Source organism: Equus quagga, chromosome 12 (genome assembly GCF_021613505.1).
Source record: "Equus quagga isolate Etosha38 chromosome 12, UCLA_HA_Equagga_1.0, whole genome shotgun sequence".
NCBI lineage: Eukaryota > Metazoa > Chordata > Mammalia > Perissodactyla > Equidae > Equus > Equus quagga.
The window spans coordinates 107,929,723-107,956,567 of record NC_060278.1 but is presented as its reverse complement, the minus strand read 5'-3'; the positions used below and the strand labels follow the sequence as shown (position 1 = coordinate 107,956,567).

General features: G+C 49.7%; 1 protein-coding gene across 2 annotated transcripts in view; it reads right to left on the bottom strand.

The window, feature by feature from the left end:
• PHACTR3 (phosphatase and actin regulator 3) overlaps window positions 1–26,845 on the bottom strand; it is a 244,500-nt gene that overhangs the window by 150,786 nt on the left and 66,869 nt on the right. Inside the window, exon 1 of one of the 2 annotated variants that reach the window (XM_046679335.1) lies at window positions 6,904–6,990. The exons of the other annotated variant lie outside the window; for it this stretch is intronic. Within the exon in view, the coding sequence (XP_046535291.1) occupies window positions 6,904–6,913 (10 nt within the window). The 5' untranslated portion in view covers window positions 6,914–6,990. Of the gene's footprint in view, window positions 1–6,903; window positions 6,991–26,845 lie in introns of those variants that run through there. 2 annotated transcript variants of the gene reach the window in all.

The window sequence follows — 26,845 nt, the reverse complement described above, 5'->3', positions numbered from 1 at the left end:
CATTCCCTGGCAAACATTTCCTGTATCCTAGCTTCCTCCCATCAACTCACTGGTCTTTTCTTTAATTCCGCTTTACTCCTCATTTTGAAATCTACTACAAAACATCATCCTCATCACCACCACATTATCACCACCACCACCAACACCATCACAGCAGCTCCCATGTACATAGCAGTTAGCGTGTGCCAGGCACTGACACTCTTCTAGTTCCTTTAAATATAACTAACTCATTTAATCCTCCCAACAACCCCTGAGACAAGTACTATTATTTCCCCTATTTTACAGATGAGGCACGAGGGATAAAATAGAGCTGGCCAAGGTCACTTGGCTAATGAATCGCAGGAGTCAGGATCACACGTGGGCAGTAGACTCCAGATCCACACTCCTGCCCACGCCCCTCTCCCCCTTCAGTCTCATTCACAACATCACACTGCGCCCTATGAACCGGACACCTCGCAGGGTCTACCACATGGTATGAGCGGCATTCCTGCCCTTGAGGCCAGCACCTTAGGACCCAGAAGGAGAACACAGACATAGGGAAAGGCAGGCACAGGGTCCAGGCCACACCTCATGCCGTGTGGACGATACAGCCCCTCCCGCCATGGTTCAGTGTCTGCACGTTCATGCCTTCATTCATTCATGCCTTCATTTGTTCAGCCAACTGAGGGTTATTGGTGGCCTTCTGGTCCAGGAACTAAGAGCGCAGGAAACAACAGGCAAGATCCCCACCCTCGTGACAGAGCAAATAACACCCCAGCAAACAGAAGCACTATGGATCACGACAGAGAATGTGGGAATGGAGGGTGCACTTTAAATGGGGTATCATATCAGAGAGGACTGCTCAGAGGAGGTGACATTCAACCTAAGACCCGAAGAATAATGGGCTGACCAAGTGACAAGCAAGGGGACAAGTGTTCTTAGTGAAGGAACAGGAGGAGCAACCCTGGGAACATGTTCCAGGAATGGGAAGAAAGGCCAAAGTGGCAGAAATGCTGTGTGCAGCCAGAGCAAAGGCTGGCATGGCCCCAACCGCGTGCGGGCACCCTCCCCGCATTCCTGTCCTCACTGTTCATCCTCAGGACAACCTGCGTGCAGGTACTCCCACCATCGCCAGTTTACACATGAGGAAAATGAGGAACAAAGGCACGAAGCAAGCACGAAGCGAGCCAGGGTTCAAACCAGGCGATGTGGGGTTCAGAGTTCACGCTCCCAACCGCCGGGCTGCATGGCTGCCAGGCCCCAGGGATGAGAGGTGAGAGCAGTGAGGGAGGCAGATCTCGGCCGCCATGGTGGGGAGTCTGGTTTTCATCCAGGGCACTGGGAGGCAGGGTCAAGATCTGAGACTCTCGGGCTGTGGGCAGCAAGTGGCCCACAGAGGGCAGGAGTGGGAGCAGCTGCCCAGAAGCCAAGTGACAGCTGGTCGGAGCAGCATGGTAACAGAGGAGCCATAAAGCTCATCGTGAGCCAGGGACAAAGGTGGAGATGGTGAATCAAGATTTCATGAAACAGGGGAGCCTGGATGCATGGGCAGGACTTGGAGAGCAAAGGAGAGCAGAGAGGACATTCCAGCAAAGACATGGGGGCTGGACCTCAGGGCCAGGCTGGGCTTGGCCGCCTTGAGTCCAGCAGTTTGCCTCAGTGGCAGATTCCTTCATCCCCCATCCATTCATCCAACAACATTCCAGAGCATCCCCAGAAGCCTGAGCAGACCCTCCTCTCCAGGGGCTCCCAGCCCAGTGAGGAATCAGACGTGCAGGATTCCTGCAGGAAAGGTCACAGAGGCAAAACTACGCAAACACTCAACAGGAAGAACTTCAGAGAAACCCAATCCCTCTGTCGCCAAGAAAAGCCTAATTCTGACTACACACTTCCCCTGACTGTCAGCACTCTCTCTCACCATCAACCAGAGGGTGAACAGCAGATAACTCAGGCAGCTTCCATCTCCAGGGACAAAATGCTGGACCACCTGTGCCTGTCCCCAGACCACCTGTAAAGACGCTGCAAGGGCCCCTCAGCACAAAGGCCGGCTCTGGGCCAGAACACCCTGAAGCCAAATGCTCTGTTGGGAGTGCAGGGCCAATGTGCATGCAAAGCTCTCTGCTGCTTCACCCTGAAGCAGAAAAGGTCAACTGTGGCATTCGAGGAAAGCCTGCAATGTGAAAAAGAGACCACAGTAAACAGACAGGGAAAAGAAACACCCCAGAAGAAAGAAATGAGTCAGGAAGCAGATTATTTAATTTAAAACTACAAACTCCAAGGGCCAGCCCCATGGCATAGTGGTTAAGGTTGGAGTGCTCTGCTTCAGCAGCCTGGGTTCACAGGTTCAGTTCCCAGGCATGGACCTATACCACTCATCAGCCATGCTGTGGCGGCGACCCACATACAAAGATGTTAGCCCTGGGCCAATCTTCCTCAGGAAAAAAAAAAAAACCCTCCAATGAGCGTTCTCAGAGAGGAAGTGTGTGCTGAGAGGGAAGTGACAGCTGTCTGCCTGTATCTCCCCCGCAGGTCCCGGGCCACCCTCTGGAACCACAGGGGACAAATCTCACCCTTTCTTTCCAAGATTGTCATCCCCAGAGTCTGTTCTAGAATAGACAGCCACAGTCCCTCTCAGTGTTCTTGCAAATTCCAGTTTGCCAAAACCCTTCAGAAAACACACGGTCCTAAAGTGAACCCAAGGGTCCAGTGAGACCCCAAGCTCCCTTATCATGTACACTCTCTATGGATCAGCTGCTCAGCTCAGCATCTCCCCAAGCGCCAGACACAGATCCAAGGGGGGATAAGGTGATTTTAGGGGGTTCATGGACCCAGCACAAGCAACAGAAGTTAGTTCCTTTTCAATCCTCCCTGAGAACATTTAGTGATAGTCTCAGATTGATGCCACAATGACTCAGACCCCTGACACTTGTAGATCTCAGTGTTCTAAGGAGGAGAGAGCGTCCTCCAGGTCCCTCGCAGCAGACCACATCTAGTTGGAACTAAATGTTTTATAGTCATTGTTTTACTTTTATGGTTACCTTTTATCAAAGGCAAGTGATACGGGTTTTCTATTTGACATCGCAACAAAAGATTTCCTTTTAAAGTGAGTTTAGGTAAAAATAATAGACTTGGAGTAAAAGAAAATAATCACCAAACTATCCTAAAGGTGGCAGACAAGTGGCTAAGTTGGAAGGCACATTAGCACAGATTCAGTTTCTGTCCCGTGCAGAGCTTCGGCCCAGCCACTGGCTGGCTCTAGACTCGGGCCAATCGCCACTGTGCCGTGTCCGGAGGGTGTCCAACAGAGGCCACAGCCCCACACGCAAAAATGAGCTTCTCCTCGACCCTGCTCTGCCCGCGGCCTTCCCTTCGCAGGCCAGGAAGGGAATACTGTCCTGCTGATGCTCAGGACAAAACCTGGGAGTCACTCTGGGCCCCCACCATCCCTCCATCTCTGGGCCACCCCCTCAGCCAATCCCACTGGCTCCACCGTCTACCTGCACCCGCATCCTGCCCTCGCCGTGGTCGGTCACCACATCTCTCCCAGACTGCAGCGTGACCTCTAAACCAGTCTGCCTGCCTCTACACTGGCCTGCTCCCACACAACGGCCTGAAGGGTCCCTGGCCCCTACGCTGGACTGTGTGTCTCTGATTTCAAACCCTCCCATGGCGTCCCAGCATGCTGGCAGCAAGAGCCAAAGTCCCCGCAGACTCCTGCCTCTCTCCTGCCACCACGGGCCCCTCGCTCTTCCCAGACCATGGGGTCCCACTCAGGCTTCACACTGGCAGCTCCTCCATCCTGAAGGCTCTTCCTCCGACATCCACATGGCCCATTTCCTCACCACTTTCCAGCCCTTGCTCGAATGTCACCTCCTCAGTGACACTGCCCTGACCCTCTAGTCAGTACTCAATTGGCTACTGCCCACCACACACTCCATTCCCCTCACCCTGCCCTCCCGCCCTGTCGCTTCCCCCAACACTTGTTACCAACCTGCGGGACGACTCTCTACTGGTTACGGGTCTGTTCATCCTTTGTCTCCCCCCAGCCCCGGCAGCAGGCCCCAGGGGCCACAATCACGTCGGCTTTGCTCACCAATGTCCCAACAGCCAGAATGCTGTGCACACTCTAGGGACCTGACGGACGTCGGTTCCGCTAAACTCAGAGGCCCACTCCCTGCACGGCCCGGCACTGAGCTTTGTGAATCCGAGCTGGGGACCTGAAGCTTATCAACATTCAACTTCTCCTGGTTGGCTCCACCTCCCAAGCAGTCTGTTGAGATACTCGTTTGACTCTCAAGTATGTGGGCCACACTGTTAAAGCTTTTATCGATTTCTATCATTTACTCAGTTGATTAACCTGCCAATTTATTAAGGCAAATGTTGATGGTTCAGCACCTAGGACAGAGCCCTGTGGCATTCCTTTAGAGACCCTGGGGTGGTCACGATACAGTTATCAAAATGTTTTATAAATTATTTGAACATACAGAAAAGTAGAAAAAAGATAGTATAATGAACGATCATATACACACCACCTAGATTCCACAACTCTTAACATCTTGCTGCAATTCCTTGGCTCGCACGTGTGTGTGTGTGTGTGTGTGTGTGTGTGTGTAATTTCCACCCAGAGAGCTACCCTATGGAAAAAGTCAGGGGTCATCAAACTTTTCCTGCACGAGGCCAGACAGTAAATATTCCCAGCTGTGTGGGCCTACGGCCTCTGTCTCAACTACTCAGCTCTGCCGGAAAGCAGTCAGAGAAAACAGGCAACGGCCTGTTTGTGTTCCAATAAAACTTTATTTACAAAACCAGGCAGTAGCCCACGAGCCCTGGGAAGAGAGTAACTTGCACACAACTAAACTTATTTCAGAACAGATCCAGCCACATCCCCACATGCAGTCCTGGATGGGAGCTCTGCAAAGGGGCCAGGAGCCCTAGCAGCTCACAGGATAAACCGCGTGAAGCAAAGGCACGCGCATGGAAGGCTTGCGCTCATTCCTCACCATGAGACGACCTGGCCAGCCGGCATCCAAGCCCTGAGGCTGAGCACTGGAGACTGAGCACTGGGCCGTCTGCCCCGAGAGGGTGAGAGGCCAGGCCCGGGGTGAGCAGCAGAGCCTGGAATAGACCAGAAGACTCCCCACCCTGCCCCGCCGTCTCCACCACAGCAGTGAGCAAGGACGTGGGCCTGGGGGCAACATGGGCTCAAGACTGGCATTAGGGGCGAGTTACTTAAACTCCTAACCTCACTTTGCCCATCTGTAAAACGGCAGCAATGTCAGGCCCGGAGCAGCGGTGGGAAGGCATGTGCCCCGCATGGGGTGCTGCAGGAAGTAACAGACCGAAAGGTTTTACTTCAAAGAGTGAAATTTAACAATTCTGAATTCCTAATGTGCTATTTACCCAGACCAGAAGCCACGTGTGGAAAAAGAAGGAAAGAAACAAGGAGAGAAGGGAGCAGGAGGAAGGAGGGAAATGAGAACTTCCTCAGTGGCCTGGTGGCTGTGACTCCCAGGGCCCCGGGGGCCACCCAATCCCACACATGCCCAGGCTTACCTCCCCCTAAACGTGAGCCCTGCAGCCCCTCCTCCAGGCCACACTCCCCCTCCGGGAGCAGAACTCTCCAGCTAGAACCAATGCTATCCATCTCTTTGTCCCCAGCCAGGTTCCAGGAGGTTCTCTCCCAGTGGGTCAGGCCCTGCATTTATGGAATCCTCTTGTTAGCAATTGGGGGGTTAATTCACAGGGAGACAACTAACTAGGGAGCGTACGTGTCAGGTAAGAATTGGCACATTTTTAAACCTGGCTCCAATGGAATACTACTCAGCCATAAGAAATGATTTAATCCGGCCATTTGTGACAACACGGATGGACCATGAGGGTATTATGCTGAGTGAAATAAGTCAGAGGGAGAAAGTCAAATACCCTATGATCTCACTCATAAGTAGAAGCTAAAAGCAACGACAAACAAACATGTAGCATTGGAGATTGGATTGGTGGTTACCATAGGGGAAGGGAGGAAGGCAAAAGGGGTGATTAGGCTCACATGTGAGGGGACAGACTATAATTAGTTTTTGGGTGGTGAACATGATGTAATCTACACAGAATTCGAAATATATTATGATGTACATCCGAAGCTATATAATGTTATAATCCAACGTTACTGCAATTTAAATAAATAAATAAACAAATAAATAAAATTAAACCTGGCTCTGGGAGAGAACTCTAGGCCAGCAGTAATAAGACAACCCCACAGAGACGTGAGCCAGCTGCATAACCGTATCCCGAGGACTAACTGTAACTACAACCAACAGCGTTGCAGAGCTGTGTGTGTGTCCACATATGTGCCTGATACCCCCCAGAGCAGCTTAGCTCTAAACACACACATCATCTTGACATACTCGCTATTATGCACACACACACACACACAAAAAGAAAGGCTATGTCCTAAGCCCCACTATTGTTTTTAATATGTTAACACGATTTTTGAATTTAGAGGAAAGGACTAATAGTACTGCAAACATCCCCAGGTTCAGCAATTGTTACTATTTCGCTGTATGTGCCTCATAAGCTCACACACACATCCTTCTGTTACAGCCTGTCGGTTCTGTTGAATGATCTCAAAGTAAGTTGTTGAAAGTCACAAAACTTCACCTCTAAACAGTTCAGCCTTCATCCCCCTAAAATAACATTATCACATCTAACATCATCTAACACCCAGCCCCCATTATTAAAGTTTTTATTTAAACAATTTCTTTTCCCATCAACTTCATCTTCAACCACGTGAACTGGATCCACGACCCAGAGAATCTCGTGCTCCCCTGTCTGAGGGGCTCTTCGCACTGAGGCCTCTCCCACCCTAAATATTTACTGACCTCCACACAATCTACGCTGTGTCTCTAAAAGCAGGCCGACCAGCAGCGTCACCTGGGAACATGTTACAGATGCAAATTCTCACGCCCACCCAGGCTTGCGGAATCAGAAACTCTGCGCGTGGGGCCTGCAATGGCTGGTGTGACCTGGGGCTTCTGATGCAGAAAAATCTGCAAACCACCGCTCTGCTCTCTGGGCCAGAAGTCGGAAGAACCGTCCTTCCCCCCAAGGTGCTCATGGCCGGGAAAACTAGCAGAGAAATAAAATAAAAGGATAGATTTCATTTCGTATGTATCTTTCGAAGCTAATTGGTAATATCTTCACTTCCTGCCTGAGTAATAACAATGCAATATGCTCAGGCAAAGACTATTTCTGCCCCACAAAACACAGATTGCAGAACACAGTAACCTCTGCAAATAGATGGGATTCAGCTGTGACATGTCAGATGATGTCAAGATGCACTGAAGAAAGGGAGCTAAAAATAGCACGACAGGGCTGAGCACTAAGGGCTCTAGTTCATCAACTCCAGGCCCGGAAAGACACTGCCTCCAGCCACTCCTGAGGTCCCAGGAGGCCCTGGACAGGAGGAGCTCGCTCTGTCCATATGTCATGTGCCTTCATGCCCACAACGGTACGGGTGCAAAGCCTAGGACCTCAGGGGAGGCAGGAGCGAGCAGGTTGCTCCTGTAGTTTAAAAATAGAGCATTCTGAGCACACACGATATGAACAGTCACCCCACAAGCAAAGCTATTGCATTATGTAATAATAACATGATTAAAAACCCCATAAGTCACGGCCTGTGGGTCGATAATATTGACTCAGGGCTGAACTGCTTGGTAACCAAAGAGTTAATACAAAAAAAAAAACCTGCAAAAAAGTCTGTATCTATTGCACATAGATGTAGACGGAGAACCACAAACTGCCAAGATACCCAGTGGGTGTGGCTCTGGGAGGAAAGACAATTTATGGTAAAGAAACAGTGCATTTCATAAGGGTTTCTTATTTTAGCCTGCCTGGTAAAAGTTGTCAAATTAAACAGCAGCAAATGTGCAGAATGTCTTACTGGGAATGTTTGCTTCAGCTGAGAGCTACACCTAGGTGACAACCGAAATGACGGCTCCAGGACAATAGTCCCCCGCTCCTCTCTTTAATCAAACAACATACCCTTGACTATTTCTGAATGAACTTCAATCGTGGTGTTTTTTATGATTTGTTATTCTTAGATTTTGTAAGTGGTTACCATCTTTACGCACTTGCATGACTCCATTAATTCATTCCTGCAGAATAACACGCCAAGGACACTCCACGAGAGGACTGCTAAATTACCGTTTTTCCTTTCCCCCTAAGAAAGCAAGCAGTTCACGGGACGGGGTTTGGCACGGAGACAACCGCACTCTCCTAAAGTCCCTAGGATCCAGAATCACCATTTCCCTTGGGGCCCCAAAACTTGCAGCTTAGAAACACAGCAGAGCACCATCGGGAACCACTTTTGCTTCCAAGAACTTCACATGACCCATATTAACACTCAGAATTACTTTCCCCATCTCCTTCTCTGGCCCCAACTCCAGATATCCAACCTTACTTGCAAACCATTTTTCAGAACCAAAAATGCACAAATGATACTAAATGCAAAATCACAGAAAAGCAAAATGTATGCTCCTCACCCTTCTGTGGATTCTGTGGTGGAGATTTTGGAGGCACAATGACTCCTAATAGTGCAATATTTATTCCAGACACTACATGAAGGTTTAAATCTCCACTGTGGGAGGCCTCCCCTACTTTGAATTTTTATAAAACCTGGCTTTAGAATAAATAGGACCCCGTGTAGTCAAATGGACTTCAATAACAATCTATTATTTCCTAGAAATAATCTTACAAGCTGGAGATGAAAAGGCATCCAGGTGGAATTTTTATTTTTAGCCCAGAAGTAATAGGTTAGAATAACATCCATGTGGAAACTAAACACTCTCTCTGGGCTCTATGGCTGAAGCGCGGGGCTGCGGGCTAACCCTGGTCTGACCCACCAGGCGCATAAAAATGACCCATCTCTGGGGAGAAGGGCAGCACCTATCCCGCAGCCCAGACCCCAATCCTGCCACTTGATTCAAAGGGGGAGAAAAGCCATTGGCTGTCGGCTGGCCTGCTGCTGTTACCACTTGCAAAGACTTTGCCTTTAAGAGGCCTCCCCACAAAAGGATGCCCACTGCCTCCCTCCCCCAGAGCGTCTGGAGAAATTCCACTTACTTTATGGTCACAGATTGGTTCTGAATGAAGGTCCTCATCCTCCCAGGAAACTCTGTCTCCCTGTAGGCTCCCAGATCCTGTCTCCCCAAACCTCCCTGGGAGGTAGTGACTGGCAGGGAGCCCCCGCAGCGCTCAGGCCCGCCTCAGCTCCCCGAGAGAGCCTCCAGCAGCGCAGCGCGGCAATCGTCAGGGAGCTCCTGTCTGCCTTGTGGGGCTGAACACCGTTATTATCTGTAAACGTTTTTAAATATAGACCTTGCAGGAGTGCAGGGTGAAGGCAAGGAGGGCCGCCCAGGGCCTGAGCAATCAGTTCAGTGGACCAAGCGCCCCACGCGAGTCCCCGCCAAGCCCCCTGCTCTGCTCAGTGCCCACCCAACACTGTCACCCAGCACTGTCAGGACACTGCCCAGGCTGGCAGCTGGCTGGAGTCTGGCAGAAAAGTTGGAACCAAAGCCCTAAATCTACGTACAAAACCCACTGCACCAGCAACCTCCCCTGGCCTCGGGCAAGGTCCACGGACCATAGGGGTGCTCTCTCTTCTCGCCCCTGCCCCCACTGCTGCCACACTGACCTTGAAGAGAGGGCACCTTGGCCATGCCCAGCCGTGAGGCTGCAGTGGCCAAGCCCCGGGGGGCCACAGAGGCAGAATGGGATTCTGACCCCCAACCTCAGGACCAAAGAGGCAGAGGCCAGGACCCTCACTGCACCTGTGATCCAGGCCCAGGTCTGGGTCGGAGCGGGAGGTCAGTCCCACAGGCTCAGCTGAAGCTCCAGGATCAAGTCCAGGTACCTCCACGGCTGGCTTAGGGGTGGGAGCACATGATCCTCCAGTGAGCGCCCGGTGAGAAGGACCCAGAGCAGGGTCCTCCGCCTCAGCACTGCTGACATCGGTGGCCACATATTTCTCTGCCACAGGCTTGTACTGTGCATCGTAGGACATTGGGAGCAAGCCTGATCTCTCCCCACTAGGTGCCAGAAGCACAACCCCCAGTTGTGACAGCCAAAGTGTCTCCAGACATTGCCGACGTCCCCTGGGGGGCGGAACTGCCCTGGTTGACAACCTCTGCTCTGGAGAAAGGCAGCTGTGGGTCGGAATCACGCCCCCACCACTGTGGAACTGTGTAAACTCAGGCAAGCGACTCCACTTCTCTGAGCCTCAGTGTTCTCACCTGCAAAGGGGGGCAAAAGGCCCTAAAGAGCTTAGTCCAGGGCCAGGAACCGATTAATGACGCTCTTGCTACGAAGAGTCAGCTTCACTGTGCACCCGGAGGGCTAGATCCTTCCTGCTAAGGGAGGCAACTCAGGTGCTGGGGGGTCCGGAGCAAGGCTGGCCCAGGTCTGAGCTGTGCTTCCGCCACCTTGCAGCTGGGGCATCCCTCCCCTCTCTGCAGGTCCATTTACCCGACTGTGTGACAGGACACCCCTCCGCAGTGCTGGCGTGAGATGAGCTGAGGCAACATCTGCAAACTGCTTACCACACAGTAAAGACTCAAAAACCAGGAGCTGAGCGGGGAGACTGGGGAGGAGAAATAGGAGGGGGGCGGGGAAGAGGGGGAGAGGAAAAGGAAGGTGTGGAGGGGGCAGGGGGACAGGAGGGGCTTGGAGGGTAATCCCAAGAACAGGGCTCAGAGGAGAGCCAGGCCCCCTCAGAACAATGCCTGGGGTAAGCACCCTAATTCTGAACATTTTAGGGAGTTATTCCACATCTGGGGTCTCTCTGGAAACCTCTAATTCCAGCAGCCACTGACAGGCTGCTCCTGCCTTTTAGAAGAGAGGCTTGGCCCTGCTAATGGCGCCTCCACTGCTGTCCCGCCTGGGGGAGGGGGCGGGGAGCCCAGGCCCCGAGGAGCCAGCCCGCCACTTATGGCTGAGGTTGGTGGAACCCCTTTTCCACTTAAGGAAAACGGAGGACTGGAATCTCGGCCAAGAGCACAGATGAGATTTAAACGGTTTACTTTCCCTCGATGCATTTTAAGGCAGTTCTGCAGGCAGCGCGAGGCTTCTGGGCCACTGGAAGTGCAGGGCTCTCTCTGCCAGGCGCTGTGCCAAGACCCTGCGACTTCTCCTGGCTTCACCCTCACTCAGGATGGTCCCGAGGGCAGGCACTTCTGTGATGCCTCTGTCCAGTGGGGAAACGGAGGCTCAGAGAGGTAGAGTGAGCTGCCCAAGGCCACCCATTAAGAGGTGGATTGAGAGGGAGACAGAAACCACCTCTGTCTGACCCCAGGCCTGTGTGTGACCCTCTGCAGTTTGAAGCGCCAATATCCAGTGGCCCTGAGTCACTGTTCCAGCTCAGAGACAGTCCCAAGGGAGCACCAAGCAAGGCCAGGTGCAAGTCCCAGGGGCGCCATCCAGCTGCCTGGTTTGGGGAACCCCCAAACCAACTGAGCACTCGCCACATGCGGAGCCCCAGAACCTGACGGGGAGCAGGCACAAGAGAACCCAAGGCTGTGATCTGCACTCATATCACTGAGCCAGATGGTGCACTCAGCCAGACTGAGGTTAATGGTGGACACTCCGCTTAGCACAGGGCCGGGCTCCCAGGAGGCGTGCAGCGCCCAGGACTAGCTATCCTGGAGACGATCATTATCAGGCCCCTTCCATCCGTATTTCAGGAGCCCACCACTTTGCCAGGGTCTTCCAATATCGGGTCTTTCTGAATTCTCACAAGAGGTCGAGGAGGGAGGGGTTCTATCTCCATTCTACAGGTGGGGAAACTAAGGCCCCAAGAGGCTCAGCAAGGCAGCAGGTGGAAAGGAGACTGGAACCTGGTCTTGGGACATTCCTGCCATGTTGACACAAAAATCATGAGAAGATGACAAATGAATTAGGATTGTCCCAGAAACATGCCCCCAAAGCTCCAAGTTTATTCAAATCCACAAACCATATTGATTCAGACGCTGGGGAGAGACAGTGAAATGAGGTGCCCCTGCCCTCAGATACCTCACTATCCGCCGGAACAGCCACATCCGAACTATCGGCAGCTGCCCTCAACTCCACCTCTGGACAGAAGCCCACAGCAGCCTCCAGCTGTCCCCCCGCTTTTGTGGGAGCCACTCTGGGGTCCATCCACCAGAGGTCAGAAACAGCGAACTTGCTAAATGCTGCTGGAGTGCGTGGGTCAGGGCTGTACTTACCTGACTCACTGATGAGGGTGGGGCACAGGGATGGAGGGGAGGGGAGGCCGGGAGCTGTATTTCAAAGAGCACAGTTGCATCTTCGGAGAGCCAGGCTCCTCCGGGAGGAGAGGCAGGACGGCGCTGCTCACACGAGTCATCACGTTCCATTTGCCCAGTCCAGGCACGGTCCCATTTAATCCCCACACCCCAGGGGGCACTGCTGCTCCCCATCACATCCAGGTGAGGAAACGTGGCTCTGCGAGGGCAAGTGATGTGCCCGAGGTCACAGTTAACACCAGGTAGAGGGTTAGATTATTGGCCCCGTGACTATTTTGGAAAGTCATAGCTACGCTCCCTGACTGCTGAACCAGGTTATCTCCTTTACAAACCCACATCGCCATGACAGGTGGGCATTACCATCATCCCCATTCTGGAGATGGGAAACTGAGGCTCAGAGAGGTAATAAATAGGTGGATGGCACACGGTGACAAAGCACAGAGTTGGGACAGGAACTCAAGGCATTGCAGTTCTGGAGCACTGTGGCTCTGGAGCACTGTGGTTCTGGAGCACTGTGGTTCTGGAGCACTGTGGCTCTGGAGCACTGTGGCTCTGGAGCACTGTGGTTCTGGAGCACTGTGGCTCTGGAGCACTGTGGCTCTGGAGCACTGTGGCTCTGGAGCACTGTGGCTCTGGAGCACTGTGGTTCTGGAGCACTGTGGTTCTGGAGCAGGGCTTCTCAGCTTCAGCACTACCAACATTTGAGGCCAAATGATTCTCCAGGTGGGGCCATCCCGTGCACCATGAGATGTTCAGCAGCATCCCTGGTCTCTATCCACTCGACGGCAATAGGACTTCCCCTCTCTGTTATGACAACCCTTTGGTCTCGAGACCTCGCCCCAAGCACAGCAGTGGAGCCCGCTGCTCTAGCGGGAGAATACAGGGACGGCCGGAAGGGGCTGTGCAGCCTGTGCCTCTCACTGAGGTCTGAGACTCATTCTTATCGGAAAACCTGTAACAAGGAGAACGCTGCCCACTGAACAACGTGCCCTCTTCTTGCTCATGCAGCACAGACATTTCACGCTATGGGCACGTCCCTGGCCAAGAACAGCAAATAACATTGGCTGGCCCCTCTGGAGACTATGGGCACTCCCGAAAGGCACGGTCACAGCCGCGGGCATCTAGGCTTTCTCACAGCAGAACTCTGGAAAGCATTTGTATCTGAGGGTTCACATTTTAGAATAAAAGAGGATACTCTGTGTGCACCCCTGATGCCCACGCTGTTCCCAGAGGCCAGGCCAGATGCACGGGTAAGTGAGGTGTCCCAGCTGTGAGTTCTCCACACAGCGGTGGGGGCTCTCCAAACTGGGCAAGCGGGTTCTGCCCGGAGCGGGCAGCCACACTCAGCCGTCTGTTCCTCCATTTACACACACCTCCCAGCACCTCCCAGGGCGGTTTTAGGCCCTGGAAACAAAGCAGCGAACACACAGACGGACGGCCTTGTCCTCCTGAAACATGGGGTTGGCAGAGCCAGGGGCTCTGAGGTGTACAAGCCAAGCCAGAAGATCCAGACGTGTGTGTGAAATCCCCCAACTTGTAAATGTTCCTTCAATTACACACACACACACACACACACACCCCGTTCAAGCCAAACCAACCAAGTCTATAGGCTAAACTTGGCCCACAGGCCCCTGTTTTGGACCTCTGGGTTCTGTCCTTCCTTTCCACCAGATTTAGAGAACAGGGCGCCCATGGGCCTCCTCTAGACCATGTGGCTTCCCCCAGGCCCAGGAGAGAAAGGAGGACTCACGTCTTAGGAGAAACTACCTGTCTCCCTTTGCGCCTCCTGGGCAAGGAGGGAGAGGCGTGCCTGGGACAGAGCTGCACCCTGGCCTCATCATGAAACGTGTGGACAGCCATGGCTCCCACTGGCCCAGGCCAAGGAAGCCACTTAAGGAAGGCCCAAGCAAGGTCGAATATCCTGGAAATCTGCCCTCTGCCAATTTGGCTCCTACGATTTTTCATGTTAGGAACTGAAGTTAAACGAAAAGACCTCAGAATAAATAAAACAAGAACCACGTGGCTCTCCCTGGAACCAAATGTTCTCTCCTGCTGGACCAAGAAGAAACTGATGGGTGGTGGGGCAGCCCACAAGGTCACTCAGAAAGCAAGGGCACAAGGATGTACAAAGGACACCTCCAGTCAGCAGCCTGGGAACAAAAACGCACAATCGCCAAGGAGACGCGGGAAGAAGAGGCAGGCGGTCCTGCACTTGTCCGGGCACAGGGGCTGGCGGGTTAGGTCGCGGAGAGGACAGCGAGGATGGGATAACTGGACAGATGTAGGAGATAGAAAACACAAGACCAGCTGGGTGTATGGACCTGTAAACAAGTAATCACAATAGAAGACAGCGTGTGGGCCGGCCATACACCCAGGCGCCACATGCTGTCGGAGTTCAGCAAACAAAGGCCCTGCACGCACTTAGAAGCCGTGCTCTCCATGCCAGCTCAGTTACATGAAACCACCTCTTGGAGGGAGGCAGGAAAGCGCCTGCAGCAGCAAATGCCTGTCCTCACCCCTGAGAAGGCCAAATGCAGAGGAAACATGGAGGCATCGACAGGATCGAGGATGCCCAGTGGTGGATGTTGTGTCTAAACCGTTGCCCTTTATACTTGAAAGTGTTGAGGACACGTGGCATAGACCACGTGGCAGGCTGTTTAACAGGGAGTCAGAAGGGCCTTTTGCCTCAAAATTCTGCCCAATCTCCAGCCCTTTGAAGGCTCATCGTAATCCACCCATCTCTCAACTTGATCTGGACCAGTGAACTCCACGGCTTCGCTCGCACCCCTCCTCCGAGAGGCCCTCCCGACAACCACATCAGAAACAGACCTCGCAGCACTCTCTTCTCTTAGTCGGCTTGCCCATCCTCCCAGCATTCTTCACCACCCCATGCTGTATCACACCACTGTCTGTATACTGGTCACTTGAACGCGCCCCCCGTTACAGCAAAGGTCTCTCTGTCTAGTTCACAGCAAAAGTGCCTCACAGGAAAATCAGGACACACCAGGTGCTGCATAATATTTGTTGGACAGAGAGAGATGAACTAATGAACCTTACAATTGAGGCGGACAGAGATATCAAAACGAGAATGCTGTGAAAGGCAACTGAGGTTGAAAAAGTTAACAGGAACAACCCAAATGTCCACTGATTAATGAATGAATAAACAAAGTATGGTACATCCATTCAATGGAATATTACTCAGCCACGAAAAGGAATGAAGTTCTGACACACACCACGACACGGATGAATCTCAAAATCGTTATGTGAGATGAAAGAAGCCAATCAAAATAGCTACATATTGTACGATTCCGTTTATAGGAAATATCCAGAACAGGCAAATCTATAAGAGACAGAAAGCAGATCAGTGGTTGCCAGGGGTGTGGGGAGCGATTCCTAATGGGCCCAGGGTTCCTTTTGGCAGGGGAAGAGAGGGGAATAAAAATATCCTAAAATCGATTATGGTGATGGTTGCAGAACTCTGTGAATTCTAAAAACCATTGAACTGTACACTTTCAATGGTGTGTGAACCGTATTTCAATAAAGCTGCTACAAAACAAAATTAAAAGAAAGCTTTCATGGCAGCTCATCCATGGGTCCAAGTCCCCACTCTGGAGGCTCATCTTGAGTGTAAATTAGGCAAAAGGAGAGCAGCAGTAAGCACTTTACATCCGCAGGTGACTGGTAATTAACCCTATCTTCAGTTGTTCAAAAAACAAAACGTTCTGAGCCAGCCCTGATGGCCTGGTGGGTAAAGTTCTGTGCTCCTGCTTCAGGGCCCAGGTTCACTTCCCAGTCGTGGAACCTCCCCACCCATCTGTCAGCTGCCGTGCTGTGGTGGTGGCTCACAGAGAAGAACTAGAAGGACTTACGACTAGGATATACAACTGTGTACTCAGGGGCTTTGGGGAGGAAAAAGAAAGAGGAAGATTGGCAACAGATGTTAGTTCAGGGCGAATCCTTCCTTGCAAAAAAAAAAAGACAGCCATGTCTAATCTCTAGTTTAATGTGCATAAAAAAAGCAAAAGTTTTGAGATCTGGAATCCTGGGAAATCTCACAGTCATCCACGCTGTCATCATTAGCCTTACCGAACACCTACTCTTCACAGGTGCCACACTGAGTGCTCTGCCTGCCCTAAGGGGTAGAGACAGTCTTTGTCCCCATTTTACAGATGTGGGAAGCAAGACTCAGAGAGGTTGAGCCACCAGGCTGATGTCACACAGCAAGCCCATGGGAGAGGCAGAATTTGAAGTCACATCAGTCTTATATCAAAGCTTAAGCTTTTATTACTCTGTTGAATTATCCACCTCTCTCAGCACGCATGTCATTTCCTGATTTGCCTACCAGGAAGGAGCTTACTGTGGGAGAACCTGGTCTAATGTGGAAGAGGGAGCCTCCATAGAGAGGGAAGACGTATGTCTCTGGTGGGAGACAGCTTTGTGTTCCCAGGAACAAATCAAAATGGCCGTTGAGCAACGGGTTGCACCACTGCAGCCCCTCATCCCATGAGAAAGACCAACGACCCTGACGGGCATCACATCGCTGCTGGTAGTGGGAACCTGCACCTCCCCTCTACCGTGTGCCCACCTCCACAACACTAACAAACCCGACCGTGCCTGAGGAAGGAGCCCAACCTCCCAGCACGTGCTTGTGACCGACTCAGCAGAATCCACTAGTTATTCCCAGCCAGTAATTAAGCGGAAGATCCCCAGTGTGAAGCTCGAGTGGGTCTGAATGACTCATACAAAGCTAAGTTCCCCAGGACACACTCTTGGTTAGACACAGAGGGAATCTGCAGCATGACAGAGACGAAGCTTTGCACCGAGGCTGGGCAGTGCAGCCAACTTTGTACTCCTGCCTCCTGTGGTCCACAAGACCTGAACCCCAGAGACAGGCTACCCTGAAAGAAAACCTGGAGAGCAGAACGGAATCGGTGTTCTACATGCACCTCCTGGATAGAGAGGAAGATCAGAGGCCATCTTCTGCCATCCCCTTGTGATCAAGAGGACTGAATTCATTTGGCGAGGGCTGGCCCTTTCCCACCATGGGTCCTGTCGCATCTAGGAGCATCTATCACTGGTTCTCGTGTATCTAGCTGCACTGCTCAGACCAGGGGTTGCCAAGCCCCCCGCCAGGAGAAGGCAAGCAGGAGATGTACATGAGATAGGCTGGGTATGGGGCAGCAGAGCCTGGGGGGCACAGCGCACACCGGAGCAAAGCGCCCTCACAGAAGGCATTCCTGGCCGTCACTGTTGTTTGTGCTGGGCGCGTGTGAGCCAAACCCCCACTGGGCAGCTATGCTCCTGAGGGGTTTTGTTGGTTGGTTGGGTTTTGATTTTCACTTCTGACTTAGGTTCACATCTCGGCCTCCCCTTCCCCGTGCTCTGCGGTTAGCCCATCCCGAGGCAGAAGAGAGAGCTTTAAATGACAACTTGGAGCCTTACTGTCGATAGAATATTATCACCTGAGCTACTGAGGCTCTTCCTCTGAGCCCAGATCTCCAAGTGGTCTGTGTCCATTTTACTTGTCCAAACCATCAGCACCGCTTATGCCTTCTCTGGGCAACCTCACACATCAATCCCCAAGAGTGGGTTTCTATGGGGTCAGTGGACGCTGCTTAATGGTAACTGCAAGGGTGATGATAAAGTGTGACTTGTGTGATCGTGATAGGAGTCATTATTTCAGAGGTCACATCACGTAAGGATCAGAAACCCACTCAGACCAGCTCAAGTGCAGAGAGCTGATGGGAAAAGGACAACCAGATCCCCTGGGATGTGGGCCACCCAGGCTTACCCTCCACGTCTTCTGGGCACACCGGCTCCTTGCCCTGCTCCAGTCTACACCTGAGATGCAGTTCTCTCTCCGCTTCTCTCTCACTATGTCTCTCTGGCTTCCTCTGTCTCTGTGTCTATCTCTCTGTTTCTCTCTCTCTCTGTCTCCATGTGTCTCTCTGTCATTCAGCTCCTTCTGTTCCACCTGCCATAGCCCAACACAGCTATCACAAAACGGTGGCCTCAGACACGGAATCCTCCTGACCTTCCCTCTCTACGCCCTTCAATTATCCCTCGGACACTACGTCCAACTCTATATTCCCGTGAAATAGAACCAGGTGGCCCTGTTTAGTCAGGGGTGGGAGAAGGCAGTAACATGGGGCACATGGGGCTGTGGCTGAAGAAGATCATTAAGGGGCAGCTCTGGGGTATGGAAGAGATGTGGAACGTCCAACACAGGAAAACCGCCTAAATCTGGGTGGTGCTTCGCTCGTACAAGGCATCTGCACCCAAGAGCACATTTGAGCCCACCTCTGCATGTTTCCATGGGTTTAGGGTGATCTGATGGAAAGCTCTCCCAGTCTGCCCCACCGTAGAAAGCCCAGGTGAGAGAATCAGCTCAGACTGCCGCCTCCCCCAGGAGGAGTGTCCGGTGGGCAGCTGGAAGCTAAGCAGACCCACACAGCCCCCACCTCCCCAGAGTCCAGGCCTTCATCCTACTCCAATTACCTCCACCGAGCCCCCTCTAGATCTTTCCACTGGGCCCCAAGAACTTCCAAACTTCTGTTGACAACACCCCTGTAGCAGGTCCACGTTATCTACCTCCACACTTGAGCTGTCACCAATTTCCTTCTCCTCTCACAGTGGAGGCCCTGCTCCCCACTCCCTCAGCCCTGTGTTCAGAGCCACCACGGACTAGATCCATCTTTGGGATCCTGTGCCCAGGTCAGCCCACGTCCCCACCACCTTTGTGCAACATCCCTCCTCCTCGGAAGCCCAGGACCTGCAGCTGGTCCTGTCCTCTCTGTCCACCATTGCCCTTGTCCTGGCCACTCCCCCAGGCCCTCTGGTACCCAGCAGGCAGCTTCAGTCTCCTCCCAATCACCACCCAGAGAGCTCCAATGCCCAGGTGAGGGCCAGCCGAGCCCCTGGGCATCATGAGTCCTTGACACTCTCAACACCAACCCCACCTCCAATCACTGTGACCACGGCCAACATGAGATGACTTTCCCTAGATCTAGCCCCCAACTGAAAATGTGAAGACCCCATGTCTCAGCTCCGTCCAAACCTCCATCCTTCCATTTCAGGAGCCCCCAAGTCCACACAGGCTCTCCCTCCTGCTCTCAGCCCCTCAGCCAGCTCCCCCGAGGTGTTATTTCCATCCAATTCAACCTGGGCTCCCATGGTTTGCGTGTCCAGCCAGCACTCGAGACAATCACTCCCCTGACCTCCAACACAACCTCCTCACTCCTGCCGTCTGATTTTTCTCATTTCTGCTCCCAAGCAGATAGCTTAAAAGCTGCTGGAGAAAAATCATAAGACCATGCTCCACAGCAAATTCATTTTGACTTCAGCTGGGCACTAAGTACTTTCAGGTTCTCTACTCATCCCCAGCTGATCTTCTTTCCCATTTCCCAATCCTTGTGGTGGTGCAGTGAAATCAAACAGCCCTGTGTATTGCTAGTAGCAGTGTAAACCAGCACAGCCCTTCAGAATGGCGATTCCACATTGCTTTTCAAGAGGCATAGAATATTTAACTTAAATTCATGTCTCAGAATCTGTCCTGAACAAAGAATTCTAAATACAGAGAACACCACATGCACGAAGTCTTCGCTGTTTTATTAGTAATCATACCAAAAATCTTGAAACATTGAAAATATCCAAAGAAGGAGGACCAGTTAAGTAAATTTTATTAAAGTGGGTATTCTATTGAAGCACTGCTTATGCCTGCAATTTTGGAAATAAAACTTCAGTTCAGACTACTTGAAACAAATCCTTTTATTTGATTACAAAATAAAACAAAATGAGACAGGTGCCAAGTAAGCATATAATACTCCTAGGGTGGGAGGTGAGAGCAAGCACATAATGCAGGTGTGAGGGTTGAGAATGTGGAGTGGCCAGGAGAACCCTACATGCAGCCTGCAACGGCTAACAGAGGGCCATGCACCCTCCTCTGATGAATCAGGCAGAAGGCTTCACAGAAAAGGTCAGGTTCTGGGAGCTGACTTGTGGAAACGGCATCCAGATGGTTGGCAGAAGATGTGTGTGCTTCCAGGAAGTGATGGAGTTGAGGATCACAACTTTGCGATTCGAGGACATACAAGAGGATGGGCAAGCAGCCCTTGGGCCGTGGCCAAGGTTGGGGAAATGGATGAGCATGGTCCTGTGATTTCAGCCATTAAGGAGGAGCCAGCTCCCTGGGACCATGAAGGGACGTTTGCAGATGGAGGCTGTGGGTCAAGGCTGAGATCCAACAGAGAGTGTGGCCAAGCCTGGCTGAGGGGAGGCAGGACTGTATCAGAGAGCTGGCTGCTTAGTTTAATTCTGGAGGAAAAGCCATTCTGCCTGACACAGGGGTCAAGGGTATGGCCTTGGAGGTGGGTTGCTTGAAGAAAGAAAGATATCAATTGTACTTCCAACATCTCTCAACATTAAAGTCCTTCTTTAGCATTGCTCCTTTTGTGGATTTTTCACTTCCTCGCCCTTTTTTCTATGGGGAAAGATTATTGCTTTTCTTATCCATTTACTTATTACTTATCCACCAACCACCATTTTCCCTGTCTACTAATAAAGCATATCCTTAATAAATAAGAATCTACAATTAAATGGGATTTTTCTCTCCTGAGTGTTTAGGAAAGGAAGAAAACACGCACTTGTCAACAATTTACACTAAAGAGTACAGTGGAAGTTTCAACAAGCATCATATAACTGTGGACACTACCCTTTGATGTACTTGGTAGAATATAAAATACTCCTTACATATAATTCTTTGTCTTAAAAGTAAAAACAAAGTTAAAAAACCACACTGGTTCTTTGGTGAGCACTTTCAAGCATTATATGATTCTTTCCATGGCTCTGCTCCTAATTGTGGTTAGGAACATTACCGTCATCTCCACTGTACAAAGGAAGGAACTGAAGCTCAGAGAAGCTCAGGGGCCTCCCCAAGGCCACACAGCTAGAAAGTGGCCGAGCTGGTTAGCATTTAAGAGCCCAGGTCAGCCAGGCCCCAGAACCAGGGCTCTCCCAGAGCACAACACGGAACTTGGCACTGTGCAAGGTCTCAGTGGTCATCACATTATTAAAATATACAACAGACACACAGATCAAGGGAACAGAACTGAGAGCCCAGAAATCAAACCACACATCTACAGATAGCTAATTTTCAGCAAAGGAGCCAAGAACATAGAATGGAGAAAGGAAAGTCTCTTCAATAAATGGCGCTGGGAAAACTGGACAGCCACATGCAAAAGAATGAAAGTAGGCCATTGTCTTCCACCATGCACAAAAATTAACTCAAAATGGATTAAAGACTTGAAGGTAAGACTTAAAACCATAAAACTCCAAAAAAACCCCAGGCAGTATACTCTTTGACATGGTTCTTAGCAGTATCTTTCTGAATATCAGGTCTCTTCAGGCAAGAGAAACAAAACGAAAATTTAAAAAATGGGACTACATCAAACTAAAAATATTCTGCAAGGCAAAGGAAACCATCAACAAAATGGAAAAACAACCTAACAATTGTGACAAGATATCTGCAAATCATATATCTAATAAGGGGTTAATATCCAAACTATATAAAGAACTCATATAAGTCAACAACAACAAAACAACATGATTGAAAAGTAGGAAGAGGATTTGAACAGACATTTTTCCAAAGAAGATATACAGATGGCCAACAGGCACATGAAAAGACATTCAGCATCAATAATCATCAGGGAAATGCAAATCAAAACTACAATGAGGTATCACCTCACACTCGTCAGAATGGCTATTATTTAAAAAAACAAGAAATAACAAGTGTTGGAGAGGATGAGGAAAAAAGGGAACCCTCAAACACTGCTGGTAGGAATGTAAACTCGTGCAGCCGCTATGGAAAACAGTATGGAGATTTCTCAAAAAAAAATAAAACTAGAACTACCAGGGGCCAGCCTGGTGGCATAAGTGGTTAAGTTCATGCATTCCACTTCAGTGGCCCAGGGTTCATGGGTTTGGATCCCGGGCACGGACCTACACATCACTCATCAAGCCATGCTGTGGTGGCATCCAGCATACAAAAAATTGAGGAAGACTGGCACAGATAGTAGCTCAGGGACAATCTTCTTCAAGAAAAAAGAGGAAGATTGGCAACAGATCTTAGCTCAGAGCCAATCTTCCTCACATAAACACACACACTCACAAATAGAACTATAACATGATCCAGTTGTTCCATTCCTGGTTATTTATCCAAAGCGCACAAAGACACTAATTTGAAAAGATATATGCTCCCCTACATTCATTGCAGAATTACTCACAATAGCCAAGACCTGGAAACAACCTCAGTGCCCAGCAATGGGTGAATGGATAAAGAAGCTACGGAATACAATGGAATACTACTCAGCCATAAAAAGCTGAAATCTTGCCATTTGTGACAACATGGATGGACCTTGAGGGTACTAAGTGAAATAAGTTAGATGGAGAAGGTCAAATACAATATGATTTCACTCATATGTGGAAGATAAAACAGCAACAGCAAACAAACACATACACACAAAAAACAGACTGGTGGTTACTAGAGGGGAAGGGGGGTGGGGGACAGCGAAAGGGGTAAAAGGGCACATTTGTATGGTGCCAGATGGCAACTAGACTTTGGTGGTGGAGGGCCCTGAGGAGTCTCTAAGAAGTCAAAATACAATGATGCACACCTGAAATTTATATAATGTTACAAACCAATGTGACCTCAATAAAAACAGCAATTTAAAAAAAGTATACAACCTTTACTAAGTTGAGCCAACGGTCCACACGTCAATTTTACAGAACAGCTTCACTAAGTAAGGATGGAGCTGAAAGGGTGTCAGTCTCACTTGTGTAAAAAAAACAAGTTAACCTGAGGTGAACCCAGGCTCTCACCAGGTCCCGTCATCTCACCCATACACACATCACCATGTGTTCCCAGTTCAGCGGTCTGGGTGTCTTTATGCTGGTGTCTGTCTGTCCGCCATATGCACCAAGTTGCTCAAGCAGAAAATCTGGTGCCATCCTTACCAGCTCTTTCTCCCTCTCTGCGGTGGGTTGAATAACGGCCCCCAAAATTCATGTCTACCCAGAACCTCAGAATGAGGCCTTATTTAGAAATAGGGTCTTTGCAGACATGATTAGTTAAGTTAAAATGAGATCATCCTGGATTATGGTGGGTTCTAAATCCAATGACCGGTGTCCTTATAAGCAGAGACACTCACAGGGAGAAACCACATGGAGACAGAAGTAGAGATGGGAGTGATGCAGCGACAAGCAAAGGACTGCCAGGAGGCACCAGAAGCTGGAAGAAGCAAGAAGTGAAGTTTCTCTAGAGCCATCAGAGGGAGCACAGCCCTGCCAACACTTCTGAGTCCAATGCACCACCAGGATTCCCTTCTGTGCGGGTAAACAGAAACTGACCCGACCCCAAGCAAGAAGACAACGGGCTCACAACAAGCAGCTTCTGGTAGTCACCTCGAAGACTGGGGAAGCCAGGGCAGGTCCGGTTTTTCACACCATCTGACTGCCAAAGCCAGTCGTGCATACAGGTCAGATTCCCATCTGATTAGACATCCTGAAAATTCCCACTGAGAGTCAGGTCTGTCACTCCATGGCCGGCCTGACGTCCGAGGGAGCCAAGGCCACCAGCATGTAAAAATAACACGTATTGGCTTCTTTGGCCACAGAAAAAGTACTCTATGGAAGGCCAAGCTGGACAAGTTTCCAACACCGTTAAGAAGATTTGGCCAAACACATTCACTGACACATGTTGCAGCCATGGGGGCCAAAGAACCAAGTCCTTAAATGGGAACCTGGCAATTGCCGAGGCAGCGTCATGATGGAAATGACACTTGGACTTGTCCTTACAACAGGGAGTAACTTTGGAATCACACACCTAACACACAGCAATAAAAGGATAGCCTAGCTGGAAATGACCACTTTCTCTGGCTCAGACTTCCTTAATTCAGAGCAAAGCCACAACACTAGCATGTGCCCTCTCCTGATTTTGCTCCCAACCCTGGCCCAATTTCCCTTCCACTATCAGGTAGCAGGAGGCTTTGAAAATTTGGACAATCCATGGTCCACTTTAAAATTCTGAAATTTGACGTTAGGAAAACGAGAACCACAGTGTGATAGGCTCCAGTCAAACAGGCATTCAAGCTGCCAGATTCTCTTCCTTGGCCATCCCAATTTTGAAAAAATAAAGAACATAATAATGGAAAGCAGAGTTTCCCAGAGGTGAAGAATGATCTCTTGATTTCCTTTCTCTATAATTTTCACAGGCAAAGCAATGACTTTTGTAGAGTTTCCCTGTTTTTAAAAAAAATGACTAAATTAGAGATGTTTCATAAAACAACTCACTTCCTGGCTCTCCAAGAGAACGATGTCCTTACTGTGGGTACGCAGTGTTTACATATGACTAACATTTGTATGAAATCCAGAGTATGGAAATGGAGTGACAGAAAATATTCTTTAAGGAGTTTGCCAGCTGACTGCTCTCACCTCTGGAAGAGTGGTAAGAGAAACTAGGAGGAAACAGAAAATTGCTGATATTGGAATGAATTTCTGACGACCAGGTGACAGACTAGAGTGCGAAGAAGTCCCAGCCACAGAGTGAGTTTTCACCTCTGGCTACTCTTTCCCATGGTTAAAGCAAGAAAACTGAATGAGCCTTGAGACATGCAGAACCCACCTCCACCCCCACCCCACCCCCAAACAAGTGAAAGGCAGTAGGTCTCTGAACATGGGGGCATAGGAGGAAACTCAAGAGAAATCCATCCTGGAAACTCTAGTCTTTCAGCAACTGAAGTCTGGGGGCAGCAGGGAGAGCGGGGGAAACACTTCAAGGCACTGCAGGCTGTTACTCAATGTAGGCAGTTGATCTGCAAAGTCTGGAAGCAGAGTAGGAGGGCAGAGAGAGCTCCAGGGAGCCAGGAGAGCAACAATGACTCTCTGTGACCCCTCCCTCAGCTAGTCAGGCTGCAACATGGAGAAAGAATTCTCAAGGTTCAGAAAGCTGGTACCCTCAGATGAAAAGCACATGAGACCCCTCAGTGCTCAGAGCCCAAGCCATGCTGAGGGAAAAACCTGACCCGTCTTTCAAAGCACTTGAAGCTGGTAGTGAACTGAAACAAACTAAAGCTACAAAAAAGTGGAGATTTAGCTCAACTATGACCAAAATTGACTCAGTGCTCCAATTCCAATAGCCTGACAGAAGAGCAATGTACTATAACTTAATACAAAATGTCTGATGTGGTAAAAAGTAAGAGGCGTGAAGAAGGAAATTTGGTCCACAATCAAGAGAGGAAACAGAAAATAGGAGAAGACCCAAAAATAGCCTAGCTATTGAAATTATCAGATAGGGACTTTAGAGTAACTGTGATAAAAATTCTAAAGAACAGTCTGTGAAAGGTAGATAACATGTCCAAAGAGATGGAGAATTGAAACACATAGAAATGTAAGAACAATCCAAGTAGAAATGCTACAATGAAAAATCCAATACCATACATGAGAAGCTCAATAGATGGATTTAGCAAAAGACTAGGCAGAACAATGGAAATGATCGATCAACTTGAAGATAGCTAGAGGAGGTTGGTAGCTCCATTAGAGCAGCAAGCTAAACTGTAAATCAGCTATTTTATCAGAGAAAGAGACAGCTAGGAATAGGCCTCTTGGCCAAAGATTGGCCTCAAAAAAGAACTTTACTAAGGAATTCAAATTTAATTGAACCTGACTGTGGAGGAATTTAAGCCCCTGGGCATTGCTGAAAATACTACAGCACTCAGCTGGCAACCAGTGGAGCCTAATAGTTTGGTGTGATACCAACAGAGAAATTAGGGAATGAGACCATCAAAGAGAGACTTGCTAAAACTATTGTCATCTCAGAGTGACTGTGCACATACACAGGTTGCATCCTCTGAGAAGCAACACCAAAGGCACCATACTGGTGTAGGTGGGGGGAAATAAACACTAAAATAGCCCATCTAAGCCACAAAACACATAAACAAGCAAACAAGAAGCCCGAAGGAATGAGGAAATCAGTATCTAGAGTTGCTAAAATATATTACCTAAAACATCTAGTTTTGAAAAGAAAATTACAAGATGTGTAAACAAATAGGAAAATGCAACTGATACATAAGGAAAAAAGCAGACAACAGAGCCTATGAAAGGGCCCAGATGTCAGAATTAGCAAGCCTTCACAGCAGCTATTATAAATATATTCAAAGAACTAAAGGAAACCATTCTTAAAGAGGACATGGAAGATATGATAGTAACGTCTTATCAAAAAGAAAATATTGATAAAGAGATAGAAATTATTAAAAAGAATCAAGTGGAAATTCTGGAGTAGAAAATTGGAATAACTAAAATAAAAAAATTCACTAGAGGGGATCAACAACAGCTTTGAACTTGCAGAAGAAAGAATCATCAAACTTGAAGACAGAGATTTTTCAACCTGAAGAACCGAGAGAAAAAGAATGAAGAAAAATAAACAGAGGCTCACACAATTTTGGGTCACCATTAAGTGCACCAACATACACACAATGGGAGTACTAGCATGAGAGAAGAGTGAAAAAAGAGCAGAAAAAATACTG